General features: G+C 39.6%; 1 protein-coding gene across 3 annotated transcripts in view; it reads left to right on the forward strand.

Annotated features, from left to right (window-relative positions):
* Positions 1–19,435, forward strand: part of KIF15 (kinesin family member 15) — a 47,329-nt gene that overhangs the window by 6,710 nt on the left and 21,184 nt on the right. For all 3 annotated transcript variants that reach the window (XR_014792298.1, XM_084858097.1, XM_084858098.1), the window contains exons 4-17: positions 571–647; positions 1,033–1,070; positions 1,901–1,998; positions 2,602–2,781; positions 3,631–3,840; positions 3,928–4,053; positions 5,502–5,624; positions 6,899–7,022; positions 9,581–9,672; positions 9,969–10,178; positions 11,920–12,097; positions 13,661–13,802; positions 15,149–15,290; positions 17,996–18,181. Coding sequence is in view for 2 of the 3 variants with exons in the window: in XM_084858097.1 (XP_084714223.1) it covers positions 571–647; positions 1,033–1,070; positions 1,901–1,998; positions 2,602–2,781; positions 3,631–3,840; positions 3,928–4,053; positions 5,502–5,624; positions 6,899–7,022; positions 9,581–9,672; positions 9,969–10,178; positions 11,920–12,097; positions 13,661–13,802; positions 15,149–15,290; positions 17,996–18,181 (1,926 nt within the window). In the remaining variant the exon portion in view is untranslated. The remainder of the gene's footprint in view (positions 1–570; positions 648–1,032; positions 1,071–1,900; positions 1,999–2,601; positions 2,782–3,630; positions 3,841–3,927; positions 4,054–5,501; positions 5,625–6,898; positions 7,023–9,580; positions 9,673–9,968; positions 10,179–11,919; positions 12,098–13,660; positions 13,803–15,148; positions 15,291–17,995; positions 18,182–19,435) is intronic.

Below are 19,435 nucleotides of genomic sequence, written 5' to 3' on the forward strand. Positions count from 1 at the left end.
TATAGATGGCAGGGCCAATGGTATAGCTTTACTATTATAGTAGTGTTTTTACTTACATGATACTTAATCTTTAAAATGCCTAAAACAGCTAGGCATTATACCCAGATAAGATAAAGATAACATAAAGTCCTCCCCATGAATTTGCAGTCTTAAAAAATGGGAGGCAAAAGGAAGGAAAGGAAGAAGATTAAGGCAAGGAAGCAGAAGTGCTATTTGAAGGTTGAAAAGCAAGTTCATTTGACTAGTCTGTAGTAAGATTTACGACACATTAACAATTTTTATTTTAGTAATAGCCATATTCATTAGGCACATTCTCATAATGGCTCCGGCCTATTACTTGCAAACTATTACTTGGGAGCAAGTCTCATTGATTTCATTATTTCATGCATAATAACAGTTCTTTCGTGTCAGTGGAATTGCTCATTTTTAATGAAAAGCATTCCTTAATGTCACAATATGTATACTGTTTAATGAATAAAGACCAGTGTGTAATAATTTTGAATTTTAAGAAGTCAAGCTACTTCCTTCAAAATTAGTAGTTAATATTTTATATTGATCTTTTCTGTCCAGGAATCAGTGTTCTCAAGTGTGGCAAAAAATATAGTGGATTCGTGCATGAATGGCTACAATGGAACCATTTTTGCATAGTAAGCTTTCAACCTTTTTTCATTTCATGTACATTTAAAAATATCTGATTTGAATGATTGTGTGAGTTGCTTGGCTGGCGGTGTCTCATAGGAAGCTTCCTTTTACCAAGTTAGACTATTTGTTCATCTATCCCAGCATTGTTGACTGACTGGCTGTGGCTCTCCAGGGCCTCAAGCAGAGAGAATGTCTTCAACATCACCTGCTAGCTGATCCTTTTTAACTGGAGATACTGGGGTTTGAACTTGGGATCTTCTGCATGTGCAAATCATGTGCTCTACCATCAAGCGTCTTTATTATGTGGAAGTATCCCTAGCAACAAAAAAAAAACAATAATAATAATAAGTTCTGATTGAGGGCTAATTTTGTGTGCTCTTTTTTTTGCAGTGGGCAGACTGGTTCAGGGAAAACCTTTACTATGATGGGTAAGTATACACCTATTGACTTGTGCTTAACTCTTGAGTGTGTATCTGTCCTATTTTAGATCCCAGTGTGAGATTCCCCCACCCTACTCTGTAATGTATGTATTTAGCCAGTTTTTCCAGTCTTTTGGACTAGTCTAATAAAAGAAGTTTGTGAACTCTGTCATAGTACATATTCTGACCACCTAAACTCAGGAGTGGGGAACATGTTTCGTGCCAAAGGCTGAATTGGTTCTGGATAAGCACATTGTGGCCCTGCTAGCAGTGAGAAGGGCCACATCCGAAAGTGTCACCCCGTTGCTGGCACGTGGCCTCATAATGTGGTGCTCAGACCCCATTCACACACACATTGCCCCTCCCCACCTGTCAAAATTGGTAGCAGTGGAGGCTTTTTAAAAGTGTAAATGCACTGTGGGAGGGGGAGCAGGGAAATTGTCGTATCTCTGATCAGAGGTAGTGAAGACAAGCTGGAGGTTCTCACCCCTGACCTACACCAAGGAACTGCAGTGTTCCTGATGCTAATCTCTTCCCTGGTAGAGTCAGCCATATACTGTCCCCTTCTCCAAGGGGAGAGTGAAAAGAATGGGGAACCCAAGGCTGCCACTGCATTGATTGGAAAGGATTAGCTTTGGAAAGGGCAGACGTCAGAATCTTGTAGGGGATGTCTTATCTCCTTTAATGATTGTCTTTACCTATTGAGGGAGGCCTCCCTACTATTTCAGAAACACTGCATTCTATAATAAATTCTTAATAAAGCATACCAACTTGTTTGTGTGCTGTATATTTTTCAAAAGCTTTTTTCCAGATTTTTATCCAGACAATTCTCTTTTTAGGACCTCCTGATTCTGATAACTTTACACATAATCTGAGAGGAGTGATTCCACGAAGCTTCGAATATCTGTTTTTTCTAATTGAACGTGAAAAAGAAAAGGTAAAACCTTATAATGAAGGTCGTGGAAGAAGTTCTTGATTATGAATTAGTTGGGGTGGTTCATTTGTAATTAGTAAAAATGTCCTGCAAGCTCTTAGATGCCATTCAGTATTTGAGAAAGTCTCACCTGCTTGTTTGGAATGATGATATATTCTGGAATCTTATTTATGGTAGCAAGCATCTGTATAGTGTGTCACTTGTCTGTGGTGACTAATAGTTGGCTCCTGGTGAGCAAGTGAAGTGGTAAACTTCATCTGTACACTAGCCTCTTCTCCCATCAATCTGTTGCTACCCTGAATCTGTAATTGGTAGCATAAATTTCACGTTTCTTATTTCCAACAGGATACCTATTGCATTCACTGTTCCCTCTGTCACTCAAATTGAGTTAGCTGTTAATGTTGCACTGCAGGTGATCTCCTTGATTTTTTTTTCTTTTTTCAACCAAAAGAAATCCCAAAAGCTTTCTGGGTAAAAGTATGTCTTTCTGTAAATCATAAGAGGTCAATAAACTCATGCCTTCATACAGGATATAATAACTTTGTAATATTAGATAATGTTAAAACAGCCCTTTCTTTGTAACATAAATGTTAATGTTTCTTATAGGCTGGTACTGGGAAAAGTTTTCTCTGTAAGTGTTCATTCATTGAAATCTACAATGAACAGATATTTGATTTGCTGGATTCTGCTTCGGCTGGACTCTTCCTCAGAGAGCACATCACAAAAGGAGTATTTGTTGTTGGTGCAGTGGAGCAAGTGTTGACCTCAGCTGCTGAAGCATATCAAGTATGCTCTGTTTTGCTATGTAGAGGTGGACATCCTCCTATGTTGTAAATAAGCCAACACTCACTGAAGTAGCAATATTATGATTTGAAGAACTTGACCGCAAGAAAGAACTTAGGCACTTGACACACAGGGACCTTATTTTATACCTTTTCCCCTTTAGCTCCCTCTATATTACACCTCATATGTTTGGACACAAGCACCTATTCCCTCAAATCCCACAGCTTCCTAACTAATTTTCAGCGGGCAGGACCAAAAGGCCATGCGTGGGGTACTGTAAGTACACAAGGGGTTTTCAGATCCCCCCACTTCCAGCAGGAGATGTGGATGCACTCACACCAAAAGCTACCTCAAGTGTTGGAGCACTGTCAGGAGCAGCATTCCACAAGGCATGAAAGACTGTCTCTGAAAGGGAAAATCAGCAGTCCACCTCATCCGAACATGGAAGCATTTTGCATACACAGACCGGGCTCTTTGGATCCCAGCTAATGTGTTGAAAAGTATTAAGCATAGTAACATCAAATTACTGTAAACTTCACATGCTAACTTGTCGGAAGTGGTCCACAGATCTAAACATGTATAAGATTTTTTTTTTTTTTTAACGGGGCAAGGGGAGCTTTGGGCAGCTATATTCTAAGATACTTTCTGACACAAGTGTAGAGTTTGCATCATTAATCACTGTGTCTACTGCCTTTAGAAAAAATATATTATTTTATTCAATCTGGATCATCATTAGAGTTTAAGACCATAAGATTAGCATTATAGTCACAGTTCTGGCTTTAAGATATAGATAGTTGTTGAGTGTGTTCCAAAATATATTGCAAAGATAACTTGTGTCTTCCTCCTGACTAGGTATTAACAATGGGCTGGAGAAATCGTCGTGTAGCATCTACCTCAATGAATAGAGAGTCCTCAAGGTCACATGCTGTTTTCACTATCACTGTAGAATCAATGGAGAAGAACAATGAAGTTATGAACATCCGATCCTCTCAGCTCAATCTGGTGGATTTGGCTGGATCTGAGAGACAGAAAGATACTCATACTGAGGGAGTTCGGTTAAAGGTCAGTAGTGAAATCCCACAATTTCTACTCTGATTAAAACAAAGACATAGTCTCCTTTACCAATTTTATTTTCTTGCACCTTTATAGGAAGCAGGGAACATAAACCGATCATTAAGTTGCCTGGGCCAAGTGATCACTGCACTTGTTGATGTGGGTAATGGAAAACAGAGGCACATTTGCTACAGGAACTCCAGGCTCACTTTTCTGCTACGGGTAATGTGCACCATTAATTTTTCAGACAATGGCTTTGGAAAAGAAGAAAATCTATTAACTTTTATATTATTCAAGACTCTTAGAGTGAAATCCTATGGGATTGCCACCCAAACAACAGAATCCTCCGAGATTGGAGGGTTCCAACTATTCATTGCCCGACTGGGCTCTGGCTAGCAGGTTGGGAGGAGTGACAGGGTCTGGGGTTTTTTTCCTTTCTATCCTCAACTGCATTTCTCGCTAGACAGGCCTCTGAGCCCATCTAGCTGAGTCACACTGCCAGGAATGGAGTTGGGAGCTGAGAGGCTTGCAGACACATGACGTCTCCCCTTCCTGCCCACTTGCCTGCCCCAAGCGCACCCATTTCCTCTCCTGAGGTCGCAGCACTTACCTTGGGAGACCTAGGGGCTGTAGGTCTCTTACACTCTTATTTGTGGTCAGTTCTCCTGGAAAACCAATAATCTGGGGCAACAAAAATTATAATTTATTCCATATATATCAAAAGCTCTAGGACAATTCAGAGTATGTCTTGTTCATATTTGAACCCCACCGCCAAAAAAGCACATCTTGAAAGAATTTTGTAATCTGAATTATAAAGATATCACTAGAATCTCTTGCACAGAAAGCTTTGTTTTGCCTGTCTGAAGAATTTGTAAACTGAAGTTTATAAATAACATGTTTAGAATGAACATAATTTTGTTGCTGTCCTAACAAGAACATTTACCAATATGTAAAAGTCATTACTCTGCTGAAATGTTCATCCAACATAGTAGCTTTAACCTTGTGCTGCAGCATCAATTTGTTAAAATCCTATCAATGCTTTGTAAGCTTGATACCATATTTATAACGCAATCCTATACATGTCTATTCAGAAAGACCTATTAGGTTAGATCCAGACTTAATCTTAATTGGGGTAGACCCATTGAAATCAATGTCATGATTAATTTAATTTAAGTACCATTGATTTCAGTGGGTCTACTCCAAGTAAAATTAAGTCTTTTTGCAGCTCATTGAGTTCAATAGGGCTCACTCCTGGGTAAGTGGGTATTGGATTGCAGTTTTGTAAAGGCATTGGTTCTTTTTACTGCTTCGCGTCATAGTGCAGACTGTGTTATTTCAGTGCTCAGTTGTATATTGTATTTAAAGTGATCTAACCTTATGTCTTAATAGAGGACTTCATGGCGGTTTTTGCCACTTGTCAATCACTAATGGCAAAACATATTCTAGTCAGCTACTTTCATTATACATTGTAGTAGTACTGTCTTGCTTTGAAACATCATCTGTTCCATTCAGTGTGCCCCATCAGAATGTCAAGTCCTTAAACAACACACTCCTCTAAAATGGTTTTATTGTGTCCTGTTGCCTCCTAAAAATGAAGATTGTGGAATAGGAAAGGTGGTTGAGAGACTCAAAAAGAACCTCTATAAAGTAATGTTCATGTCTTTAAACAGGATTCACTTGGAGGTAATGCCAAAACTTGTATCATAGCAAACGTTCATCCGGGATCCAGATGTTTTGGTGAAACCTTGTCCACTCTTAACTTTGCTCAGCGGGCAAAACTGATCAAAAACAAGGTATATAATTGGGATAGAATCATATTTTGACAGTTCAGTCACCTTTTTGTGCTCACAAATATACATTGTTGTAAGCACGCTTTGCATTATTAGAGGATTTATTTATTTATTTATTTATTTATTTATTTATTTGATCTATTAGCTGCCTATCTGGCCAGTTGCCCAGCCACTCTAGGCAGCATACGATACTAATAACAAATTTACATAATCAACTGAACAAAACAACATAACAAAACAACACTACTCTAAAAAACCCTAACCCACCCCAAATGCCCTCCTGAACAGCCAGGTTTTTAAAGCCCGGCAGAAGCTCATCAAAGAAGGTTCTTTGCCTGAAAATGTTAGCTACCGTTTGAGGGAAATTTTTTGAATGTTCTCCATTACCTTGCCTACACGCCTCTATTAAGATGAGATTCTGGCTGTTCCTTAACATCCTGATCATGAAACTGAATAGATCGAAAGAGAAATAATGATGCTGGTCACAAACATTTAACAAGTACCTGAAGTTTAAGCTACTGGGATTCCTGCCATTTGCTGCATTGGTAGATGGGTTGCGCTCCTTTCTAAAATTATATGCGAGTTAGGTTTCACATTTGTAAACTCTAAGCGACTATAAATATACATTTAAATGTCATTTAAATTATATCAAAGTCTAATATCCTATTCAGGACTTTGGACTTCAAAAACTGTATTGGACATTGTAGCGCATGTGTAAAACTGAGGAAACATCTGAACTGCACTACTTGTGTATGCGTAGAGTCAAGACGCATTAGCTTCTCAGCCTAAAAAAACTGGACTAAACTTTTACAGTATGTATCTTCTTCAAGCTATTAAGAACTAATGAGCTAGAAGAAACGAAACTGATAGACACAGCTCTGTGCATTCTGTTGAAACAAACTGATTCTCCAAACCAATATATTTATACATAACTTTATAAACATTCACATGTATGTACTACTGCTTCTAATATTCAGGTTTCAAAACATAGGAAGGAAAGGTTGAGGCAGCAGAGGGCATGAGACTCAAAAGTGAAGGGGCTGAAGGCAAGGTTAATATTAACCATGGGCAGAGACAGCGTTTGGGGCAAGTCTTTCCTAAACTACATTTTGTTTTTGAGTCGTTGCTTGAAACCATGAGCTTGAAACGCGTAAAGTGCAGTGTTTAAAAATGAGAGTCATGGATTTTGGTGTGCCTTAACAGCAGGATTTGTGTTATTTGATCATCAAGTGTGTGTGTTTCAAGTGTGTTTCAATCTCTTTACGTTTCTACTCAAGGCTGTGATAAATGAAGACACCCAAGGGAATGTAAGACAGTTACAATCTGAAGTGAAGAAACTGAAAGAGCAGCTTGCTCTGCTTGCTTCAGGGCAATCTGTGCGTGATGCTTCTCTTCCTACAGGTAAAACCCTGTCTGTCCATGTGTGTGTTTCCAAAATATAATTTTGTTTTAAGATAATTTGCTTGAGTGCTTTGTTTGTCATAAACAAAATCTAACTCAAAATATTTTGAACAAAATATTTTGTGAGGAAACAAATTTTACTCATGCACCCGTTACATTACACAAGTAGAACACTATAATAAGGAACTCATTCTCTGACTGTCAATACTTACGTAGCTAAAATAGCACCATTCATGTACAAGAGGGAAGTATTAGGAGGCTTTGGAGAAACCAAGGATTTGCAGAAGTACAAACGGTCTTTAGGGGGGCAAAGCGCTAAAGCGGGGGGGCATACCAAACAGTCCTTTGAAGACTGAGCATGCTCAGTGGGCACAGAATGCCAGCTGACTGTACAGTGGGGAGACAGAAAACTTGGGGGGGGGATGGAATGGAGCATCCTAGAGGAAGATGTGGTTGGTGTGCTCCACTCTGCAACATTTTGTTGCAGGTAGAACACTATTTGGCAGATCTTTTATAACCAACTTTTTATTTTCACTTTGGCTATTGACACAGGTCATGGGTGCAAACTGTGTGTGTGTGCATGCTTGTGTCGCTTAGACCAATGGTCTCCAAAGTGGGGTGCGTGACACCATCCATGGGGGTGTGCAAGCTGCCTGATCATTGAGCAGCCTCCCGCTGCTCCTATGAGGTAAGCGGCGGCAGCAGGATGAGACGGGAGCCGAAAGGGAATCGGTTCCTGTCCTATTGAGAGCAACTGCTTGGGCCATGGTGCTGAAGAAAAGCAGGAAGGAGATTAACCGTTCCCACTCTCCTTTTGCAGAAGGAAGTGAGAAGGAAGCAGGCACTTTCCTCTCACCTTCCATCCTGCCAAAGGAGAGCGGGAAGGGTTAACAGCCCAGGAGGAGGTTAAACCTTTCCACTCTCCTTTGGCAGATTGAAGGCAAGCCCTGAGAAGAAGAAAGTGTGTGCTTTCCTCTCAACTGCCATCCTACCTAAAGAGAGCAGGAAGGAGATTAACCCTTCCCACTCCTTTCGAAGCCAAGAAGGAAGCAAGCACTTTCCTCTCAACTTCCATCCTGCCAAAGGAGAGTGGGAAGGGTTAACAGCCCAGGCCAAGCCACTAGTTGGCCAAGGAATGGGGACTCTGTGCAGGGTGCGTGCAGGGCTGGCGACCAGGACTCCCAGCTCCCGTGCAGGCAGGACCCCGGCCAAGCCTGCTTTTCCCCTCCTTGCAAGGAGACGTTTCCTCTCCTTGCAAGTTGACAGTGGTGCCCTCGTGGATTTACAAATTATCTAGTTTTAACTAAACTAACCCTCACAAAATGGACAGGTGGCTTAAAAAGAACTGAACTTGGAACCAGACCTTCGAATCACTGTATCAGAAAGTGTTAAGCCAAGTTTTTGAAAAATAATGAAGCATATTCAATCACATTGCTCTCACTAAAAATACTATTATTAATAATGTTTTTTAAAGTGAGAGCAAAAAGGGGGGTTGTACTGTTAATAAATAAACAATATTTTTAAAGTTTTTTATTTCATCTTTATCTCATCCTGTTTAATTTTTATGTTTTGTGTGTGTTTTATAATGTACATAATATATTAGTACAGTAGTACATGTGTATAATTTATAAATCAAATATACATATGTTGGGGATGCGTGCTCAAAATTTTTCACTGAGGGATGCGCGATCAAAAATGTTTGGAGACCACTGGCTTAGACGATATTACAGCTTAAGGGTGAAGTCTAAGAACACTAATGAGGGAGTGGCATGCAGAGATCAGACTGTTTACTTGGGAGTTAGTCCTAATGGGTTGGATCCAGACTTAAGTTAGTTGCACAGTTCCCTTTGATTTCAGTGGGGCAAGTGAAGTTATGGCTCAAGTCCTATTGATTTCAGTAGGTACTGAGAGCAACTAACTTAGTCTGGATCCAGCCACTGTGCTCAATGGATCATAGTTGCAACCAAATGGGGATAAGATTGCAGTCTTAATATCCAATCCCATGCAGAGGTAGGCACTCCTATAAAAAGGAAATCAAAATACCCATTGATTTCAGTAAATTTATGTGTGCCTAATTCTCCGTAGAATTAAGCTGGAAGTCTAATTGAACTCGGTGGAGCTGATATCCAAGTAAACACATTTAGGATTGTGCTGTGTTTCACATAATTCTCAACAGAAATGTTGGCAAGCTTTTGTATCCGAGCAGGTACAAAGTTAAAAAAAAATATTCTAAAACCTTTATTCTAGCTGGAATTTTCATCGTAATTAAATGTTAAACTGCATTTTCAGGAGCACTTTAATTGCAACATTTAAAAAACTACATTAAGCGTGCAATCCTATGCATGCTTAGACAGAAAAAGTCCTAAAATTCCCAGCATGCCACAGCAAACTTGGATGGATGGATGGATGGATGGATGGATTCTGGGAGCTGTAGGGTTTTTCTGTTTAAACATGCATACAATTTTGCCCTAAATATACCAGTATATACCAGTAAATACGAATAATTCTAGGAAAATATTGCATCTCATGCATGCATCTTATTTTACACTCTTTTTAAGCTACCTTCCCACCTGATGTGGAAAATACAGATTACATTAACCGTTTCCTTGAAGCAATGTTGTTCTTGAAAAAATCTGAAAGTGAAAGAAAGGTAAGAATAGATATAAGTTACTGTCAGGAAAGGTCCACACTCTTGACCCTGGCATAATGTGACCCCCTCTTGAGGCAACAATAAAGCTTTAAAAGCTATACCCTTTATTTATTATGGATATATTTTTAAACACAAATATGGAGTGAACATGAATTGAATATTAAAATATGGTCTTGCTTTCATTTAATGATAGCTTCTGTTGATTAAATCCAAGACAGGGTTAAATGAAGATACTTTTCATATGTATGATTCTTGTAGCTATTGCTTCTTGCTAAATCAGGTGCCTTTATTTTAAGATGCAGTTAGAAAAAGTTGCCCAGCTAGAAGATCTCTGTATCAGAAAGGAGAAGTTCATTCAGTCCAATAAAATGATAGTTAAATTCCGAGAGGATCACATAACCCGTCTGGAAAAGCTACATAAAGAGGCTCGTGGCACCTTTTTGCCTAAGGAACAAGAGGACTTCTTCAGGGAACTGAAGGAGGAGCTGAAGACTCTCAGAGAACAGGTAGCTGTCTTTTGTTTAATGCAGGGGTGCAGAACCTCAGGCCCAGCATCCCAATTCCAGTCCTCTAGGGTCCCCAGAGGACCACATCCCTTTCTGCCAACCAATCTGATGATTTCCTGGCTTGTGTGCAGTTTTTTCCTCATTCTAAAAGGTTAAAATGCCTCTCCTAAGGCTTAGTTACTGGCAGTAAGAGGGTTAAGCTAGGATTTTTTTATTTTTATTTTTTGCTTTCTGGACCCGCCTCTTTTGCCTTCAGTCCCACCCACCAGTGGAATGGAGCCCCTGAGAGTTTCTTTGAAATGGAATTTGGGCTGAAAGAGATTCTGCATCCCTGGTTTAAATGCATTGTTGCTGGATCAGACAAAGCTGTTCCAGCTGTGACCAACCAAATCCTTCCAGAAAGTACACAAGCAGGCAGTGGTCTTTCCCTGTTCTTTTCCTCAGCAGTTGTTTTGAGGGCTATACTGCTCTAATCATGAATGTTAGCTGTGGTGCCTAATAATGAGTAAAAGATCTTTCCTCATCCATTTGATTTTGGGTAGTGTATAGTGCTAAACAAATTAAAATGTATAGTAGGCTGGTTCACATGTAATGCTGAATCATGGTTTAGTGCTATTTGAAGGCTTACCTGAATAAGCCTGAATAAAGCATTGGGCTCACATGCTATCCCTCTCCTCTTTGCACATGGCTGGGAGAAGGATTTTGACCGAGGTTTTTTTTCACTTTCCATGAAAGCTGACTTATCATTGCATATGAACCAGGTATCATAGTTTAAAACAACCTCTGGTCAGTTTCTAAACAAGCCAAATTTAAGCCATGGGTTGTTTAGCTGGCTTGTTTAGAAACTAACCAGTTTGTTTTAAGCCACAATATCTGTGAAACGAAAGTAAAACTAAAATATCTGTGGTTTAAAACAATCTGGTTAGTTTCTAAGCAAGCCAGCTAAACAACCCATGGTTTAAATTTGGCTTGTTTAGAAACTGACCAGAGGTTGTTTCAAACTATGATACCTAGTTCATATGTAATGACAAGCCAGCTTTCGTGGAAAGTAAAATGAAAGTCTGCTGAAGTCTTTCTCCAGGCCATTCAGGAAGGAGGGGAGGAGTGTGCGAGCCTGATGCTTTTATTGGGATTACTCTAATGCATCCATGTAATGCTAAACCATGATTTAGCATTCTGTGCGAACCAGCTGCATGTGAAGTTAAGTATGACTGATCACCATGTTTACAGTATCTCATTAAAATATTGACTTAAGCACTGCTTTGCAACTCATGTATCTTATTTTGATTTTGTAGATTTTGTATTCCTTTTATGTAATTATTTGTTTTTTGTAGTTCTATGTATTTTTGAAAACTGTTATTGGAAAATCAGTAAAACAATAAAGGTGAAATATACATTAACCAGCTACTAAAACTATTAACACAGTAGTTATCTGCCTCAGTGATCTATAGAGATGTATAAAGAAGTGCATATGTGTAAACATAACTTCGTAAATATGTGTGGTGTTGAACTTCAATCCACTGCATTGGATCCAGACTTAGTCATACTTACAGTAGGCCTATTAAAATCAGTGGGACTTAAGTTAATCATGACCAACTCTGTGTGTACAAGTGGGCTTTTAAAGAGTAATAAAAGTAATCAGTTTTAATAAAACTTCCTCTGCCAACTTAGTAACATCTATCAATTTTGTTTATTACTGAAGATGTGTTTATAGCATGAATTAACACAATGTTGTTTACAGGTGGAGCACCATCCACGAGTTGCAAAATATGCCATGGAGAATCATATCCTCCGAGAAGAGAACAAACAGCTTCGTTCCTTACAGTCAGTGAAAAGGGCCCAGGAAATGGATGCTCAGGTCATGGCAGAGTTGGAAAAAATGTTCTTAGAAACTTCAGGTATAGAGTGTAATAACAGAGGTATGACCACATTTCAGCTTCTTCATACACTTTACTCTCATTTTTAAAGTGCTATGCTCTGTTAAAATAACACTGCTTTACTCATGAGATTATTTTTCCTCCAAAGCAGAGCCCACTGAATTTATTAGCACTTTGTTTCCAGTCTGCTAGGTTTTATGCTTGTTACTTTGGAGTATTAAATTTAGCTAAAACATTGTGGTTAATTCATATGGTGGCAGCCCTCACCATGGCTGATTGCCTCAGATGAGCACTCAAGTCAGGCTGGTCTCTTTCCTCAGTGGTTTCATCACATTTTTAAAAACAATGGTCTCTCTAGCATTGGGGGGGTGGGGAATTAATAGGACCTAATTGCTGACAGACAAATGTTTTATGCATGCACTGAATAGAAGCTTCGAGGCAGCTGTTTGATGCATTATGGCATGAAGGAGGTAGCATCTAGGCCATATCATCATGGGAAGTATTTCCTTTTGGGGAGGGAATGACATCACAAATACTTGCCAGGACAAAATAAATTCCTTTAAAGATTTTGCTAAGAATAAGCATTATTTAAAATATATCTTGCCTTCTTTGTTTCAAAGGAAGTTACAAGGCAGTTTCTAAAAACTATACCAAGAACATTTAAAATCTAGTACTATACAAGATACAAAAATCTAGTTTCTGTGGGAAATGTATGTGTCGTAGAAGCATTCAGTTTCTGTGCGTTCAACTACAATCTGAAGTGGTATACCTCGGGCACATTCTTACTTCATCAGCTGTCATCTGTGAGAACTAGGCCCAAGGCTGTGCTTTGAAAGCACCTTGGGAGGGCTTCTGCCCTAGAAATAGTTTAAATAATAATAAAAAATTTAAATTAAATAAATGCACATGGAGGAGCAATCCTATGCTCCCCAGACAGGGCTTTGACCTCACAGACAGGAAACCATGCTCCCTGCCCCCTCCCACACATACCAGTGCAAAAAGAACCGCACTGGCTACCTTCCTGTGCTTGGACAATGGAGTGTGAAGACGGGGGGAAAGCGGCATTCCAAAGGGCAGGGAGGGAAGGAGTCCGGGGCAGCTGCAGTACACTGTTTCCTATGGCCGCCTCAGCCTCCTCCTCCTCCTCCTCCCCCTCCCCCACCCCCACTCCAAGGTGCCGCTGCTAAACAGGCAAAATCTCCTGTCTAACAGAAATGCAGGGCAGCTGGAGCATGGAAGCAAAGATCTCTTCCACTGTCCTCCTGCCCTGCGTTGGATAGTCAGCAGCCTCCAAATTCGGAGGCTGGCAACTATCCACATAGGATTGTGCTCTAAGCATCTTTTGGGCTTAATCAGTCCATTTTTGAATCCGCTAGCAGGAAGACTCAGCTGTAAATTAAAAAAAAAAAAAAACAGGTGAGAATTGTTTTAGTATGCATTCACAAACAAAGCATAATATAGTCTGTAAAGTGCACAATCTTTGATCCTTTGCAGGTTTTACAGTAAAGAAAACATTGCAAATGCAATATATAGCATGGGCATGTTCGTGTATGTATCTTTGACAAATCTAAGAAAGCTGTAACTTCTTTTTAAAATCCCAAACAGGTCAGCAGGTGTGTTCTACCACCTTGTCAACAGATAACAATACTGCAGCATCTATTGAAAGGCTGAAGGAACGTCTGCTTCATACGCAGAGTGAACTCGCAAGTTCCAAACAAGAACATGAAGAATTCAAAGAGCTAACCAAGTAAGATGAATCCATGTAATAGTCTTCTACAAAATACCTTACCTACAAATATAAGTCACTCTTTCTCAACAGTAACATTCTGAATCCAAAACCCTTTTTGAACAGTATTGCTTTAGAGCTACAAAGTGAGAAAGTGCTTTTTAAGAAGGCTTTAAGAAAGTTGTTGGTTTAATGTCAAAGTTTCTCAAGTCGTTTTTTTTTAGGTGAAATATGGTCTTCCTCTAATAACTTGGAGAGCCAGCGTGGTGTAGTGGCTAGAGTGTTGGGCTGGGAGCCGGGAGATCCGAGTTCTAGTCCCCACTCGGCCATGGAAGCTCAATGGGTGACTTTGGGCCAGTCATGGACTCTCAGCCCAGCCTACCTCACAGGGTTGTTGTTGTGATGATAAAATGGAGAGGAGGAGAATGTAAACCACCTTGGGTTCCTTGCCAGAGGAAAAAAAGGCGGAGTATAAATGCAATAAATACATAAATAAAAATAAATTGGATAGAAATTTGGATTAAACAATGATGAAATAGAAATCTCCAGCACAAATTGGCAAACTAAAAAATAGTAAGTTGCCATGTACAGATGGTAGACACCTGGCCCACTTGGTAAGGGGAGCGCTACCTCAATAGCCTTTAGCACTCTTGCCCTGTTGGTAGACATTTGTCAGGCTGCTCTTCAGAAGTGGTCTGCTTTTTATTAGGTATTATAAAATTGATATCCTTGTCTCAGCCTCTTTTGGGCAAAGGGTATTACTGCAGGTTATTTAGAGGGAACTATACAGTCCAGCTCCACTGGATCAATTGGATTGCTGAAATGGTTTATCCCATCTCAGGACATTCTCCTTTGAGTGAGAATGGAGTTGTGGACTTGGCATGAAGTTTCCTTTGGTTCCAGTGGAAGAGGACATCCTGACCTATCCTGGTTGGGGCATGCATTGGCTTTGAGGGATGAGTAAGTTGAGCATTTTCCCCATTAGCCAGAACAATTAGAACTTTGACGATGGTGCTTGTTTTCTTACCTTTTCCTATTGGATACAGGGTTTTTTTCTTACCAGATGAGTTTTGAAGATAAATTCTTGTTGTATTAGTTTGGGTAGTCAAACACGGCTGCAAGACTTCCAAAACCAAAGTGGTCACCTCTCCTGACGGAAGGTACAAGCCCTGTCTCTAACAAATAGATGGGAATGAGCATCTATTTCAGGATGTCGCTCTCGTGTCTCCCGACTTTCATCTGACCAGAAGGAACCTCTGCAGTAAAACCAATGTTCTATTGCACTGTTTTGTCAGCGTTGACATCTGTTTTTATATGGAATGCCTAGTAAATTAGCTATGATTTGATACGTTTGTTTCTGTAAACAGGAAAAACCAGATGGAGGTAGAGTCAGAGCTTCAGTCTCTACAGAAGGCAAACCAGCACCTTGAAAAAATTTTGGAAGCAACTAAGGCTTGTAAACGCCAGGAAGTCTCTCAACTTAATAAAATGCACATAGAAACTTTAAAGGTATAGGACTGTGATGCTGAAAGTTAATCTAGATGCTGCAAGTATAAGGATGTTAATGAGCCATGCAAAAACCAAGGAAATAGAGTAAGAGCCTTTGCCAAACACATGTTTAAATTTTGTACAAGAGTTTCTTATTTGGGGGTTGCATATACTTAAGTTCATATTTTGTAATATTGTTATGCTAGGTTTCCTCTAGTTCTGTGAATGCTATTGACAGAGTCCCTATTGTCAGAACATTATTTATCTTTTTTTAATTATAAGTATCAACAAAACAAGAACAAAAGAAATTAAAAGGGAAAAAAGAGGAGAAAAAATCACTACTGTAACTTCATGCTTTAAAGGTCTCAGTTTCAGTATTACAACATTCTAAAAAAGAAAAATAGATTATACATAAACTTCAATAAAAGCAGACCACATATCTGTATATAGGTCCATTCGCAGATGTTGCTTGTATACCAAATGTATACAAATGTTGCTAGTGTTATTAGGTCTTCAGTCCTTTGCCTTTTAGAGGTGAGCATTTATCCTTCCAATATTATAGTGTCAGTCTTACGGCAGTCAAAAGGGCACAAAAAATCCATTTACGCTGACCATATGTTAACTTCCAAGAACTGGGTAAATAATTTAAAAGAACTTGTACATCAGTAAATATTAAAGAGTGTTCCAATATGAAGTTTATTTGTATAATAACTTTCTCCCAAAAGGAGGCAACTATTGGGCATTTCCGAAACATATGATTGAAAGAAGCATTAACTGTATTACACCTCCAACAATTAGCCGAATTAGACAAACCTTTATTGCAGAGATATTATGATGTCCAATAGACAAGAAACAAAAAGTTTTTGCCGAATAAGACATTACCAAAGAGCCACAGACATGTGAGATACAGATGGTAAAGTGGCAGTCCATTGATTAGGCAAAACAGGACAATCCAATTCCCTGTTCCATTCCTGCTTAAGATGCTGTATATCATATTTATTCACTGATAATAAGTATTTATAAACATAGATCATGGGTTGATATACCTGATCAGCTCCAATAAGTATTTCCAATAGCAAGGGGGACTTTGAGGCTGTGAAAGCAGCGGGACCGAATCTATGTTCTAAGAAATGTTGCAATTGCGATTATTGCCATTCAGCAGTAGCAGGAAAATCAAATTTATCTCGCAAAGCCGAGAATGACAAACACTCAAAATCAGCACACAATAATTGATCCAAAGTAAAAAGCATCTTGTCCATCAAGGTCCGCCACAAAAGCATTTTCTTTCCAATGTTTAAATCTGGATTTCTCCAAAAGGTCAATTTGGTATTGGAAAATGGCTCAAACTGTAATTGGTGTGGCATTATACACCAAACATTTTTGACTGCCAAAATTGTGGGAGGAGCCCTTTCCACCTTAATGTGCCGAGAACCTGATGCCATCCATTTGGAGATAAACTCCAGACAGGAAGATTCCAGAACTGATCAAGGTGGAAAATCTAATCTAAGTGGAAAAGACCAAAATTTAGTACAGGTCATCAGATAAGCCCTATATGTAGCAAGGTCCAGAAAGCCAAACCCACCTTTAGTTGGGAGTTGCATCCTTTTCAAAGATACTCTTGGTGGAAAGGGACCCCAGAAAAAATTGTGAAGTAAAGCATTAAGCTTTTAGAAATATTTGCCAGGTATAAATAAAGAAATCCTATGTATAACCTGAAGAATTCAAGGTATAGTATTCATCTTAAGTGCATTAACCTTACCCACAAATTCAACTTTAACAATGCCCATCTATCTATATCGTGAAATATCATTGATCAACTTATTTAAATTTAACTTTATCATTTGAGATATATCTCTGGGGATAAGTATTCCCAAATAAAATCTGGGCACCATCAAAATTCCCACTTAGGCTACATTCTAGTGTATTAGCTATCTCCAACTGGCATCATTTCCTGCTTTGACCAATTAATTGAATAGCCAGACAAATCACCAAAAGTATTAATCTGTTTTATCAAAGCTTGAACAAACGACTGGAATTTCGAAATAAACAGCAAAAGATCAACAGCATAAAGGATAATTTTGAATTCTAAACCAGCATGTACAAAACCATGAATACTACTGTTCCGTCTAATAGCACACTCCAGGGGTTCCAAATGTAAATCAAATATCAATGGAGAAAGGGCATCCTTGTCTAGTGCCCTGCCTAGTAAAAAAGGCTGAAAGTAAACTGTTGGTCGTAATTCTAGCTCTCGGAGCCAAGTATAGAATTTAAATCCATTTCAAAAATTCTATAGGAAAGCTGAAATTAGTGTAGTAACATTTATCTTATACGTAATGGCTTGGATCCTAAGAAAAGTTAACTTAAGGAACAGCATGGAAAGACTTCACAGAAGAACTGTAGATGGAATCCAAAAGTCAGATCACGGCAAAGTGCTAAAAAAGAGAACCATGTGTACTGAGACTGCTTGCACTCGTTTTGTTTATTTAAAAAAATGGACTGTTCTCTCCCTCAGCAACCCTCTATGCCCCATCCCACATCGTTCAAGAGGCCCCTCCTTAACCCTCCAGAGAGACTATGGGGGCACATGTGGCTTTTGGGGAATGGCATGGGAAACCTTCCATGAAGTTCCTTATCTTAGGATCTAGGCCTATGAATTTGATCTTAGTCCTGTAGCTGTTTTCTATTTACGTTAACGTTTTATCTAAAAAATGTTGTGTCTATTGCAGTTCATATCTACTCCAACAAAGGCTTATCAACTAAGGTCTCGACTGGTGCCACGATTAACCCCTGAAATGTTGAGCCAGGAGTCGATTGACATTCAGACAGTGGATGATATTGTTAACGAGCCAATGCCTCCTGAGATGAATGAACAAGCATATGAGGCTATTGCAGAAGAGCTGGGAAGGGTGCAGGTAAACTTCCAGGCTACACACTTGAATGCAAACGTTTAAAAATCATATAGTGGACTTAGTGAAAGACTGTCTTGTTTCTTATCTTCGTAAGCCACCTTGGGAACCTTTTTTGGCTGAAGAGTGAGATTTGTTGTTGTTCAGTCGTGTCCGACTCTTCGTGACCCCATGGACCATAGCACGCCAGGCCTTCCTGTCCTGCGCTCTCTCCCGGAGCATGCTCAAGTTCATATTCATTGCATCGGTGATGCTATCTAGCCATCTCATCCTCTGCCATCCCCTTCTCCTTTTGCCTTCAGTCTTTCCCAGCATCAGGGTCTTTTCCAGGGAGTTTTCTCTTCGCATTAGGTGGCCAAAATATTGGAGCTTCAGCTTCATTATCTGTCCTTCCAATGAGCACTCAGGGTTGATTTCCTTTAGGATGGACTGATTTGACCTCCTTGCAGTCCAGGGGACTCGTAAGAGTCTTCTCCAGCACCACAGTTCGAAAGCATCAATTCTTCGGCGCTCAGCCTTCCTTATAGTCCAGCTCTCAAAGCCATACATTACTACTGGGAAAACCATAGCTTTGATTAGACGGACCTTTGTCGGCAAGGTGATATCTCTGCTTCTTACTATGCTGTCTAGGTTGGCCATAGCTTTCCTCCCCAGGAGCAAGCGTCTTTTAATTTCATGGCTACAGTCACCGTCTGCAGTGATCTTGGAGCCCAAGAAAGTAAAATCTGTCACTGCTTCCATTTCTTCCCCTTCTATATGCCAGGAAGTGATGGGGTCAGATGCCATGATCTTAGCTTTTTTAATGTTGAGTTTCAAACCAGCTTTTGCACTCTCCTCTTTCACCCTCAACAAGAGGCTCTTTAGATCCTCTTCGCTTTCTGCCATTAGGGTGGTATCGTCTGCATATCGGAGGTTGTTGATAATTCTCCCAGCAATCTTAATTCCGACCTCTGATTCATCCAACCCGGCATTTCTCATGATGTACTCTGCATATAAGTTAAATAAGCAGGGTGACAATATGCAGCCTTGTCGTACTCCTTTCACAATTTTGAACCAATCAGTTGTTCCATGTCTGGTTCTTACTGTTGCTTCTTGACCCTCGTACAGGTTTCTCAGGAGACAGGTAAGGTGGTCTGGTACTCCCATCACTTTCAGAATTTGCCACAGTTTGTTGTGATCCACACAATCAAAGGCTTTAGCGTAGTCAATGAAGCAGAAATAGACGTTTTTCTGGAATTCTCTTGCTTTCTCCATGATGCA

Source organism: Heloderma suspectum, chromosome 5, assembly GCF_057233095.1.
Source record: "Heloderma suspectum isolate Gila_16-S chromosome 5, 16-S_ref, whole genome shotgun sequence".
NCBI classification, from domain to species: domain Eukaryota; kingdom Metazoa; phylum Chordata; class Lepidosauria; order Squamata; family Helodermatidae; genus Heloderma; species Heloderma suspectum.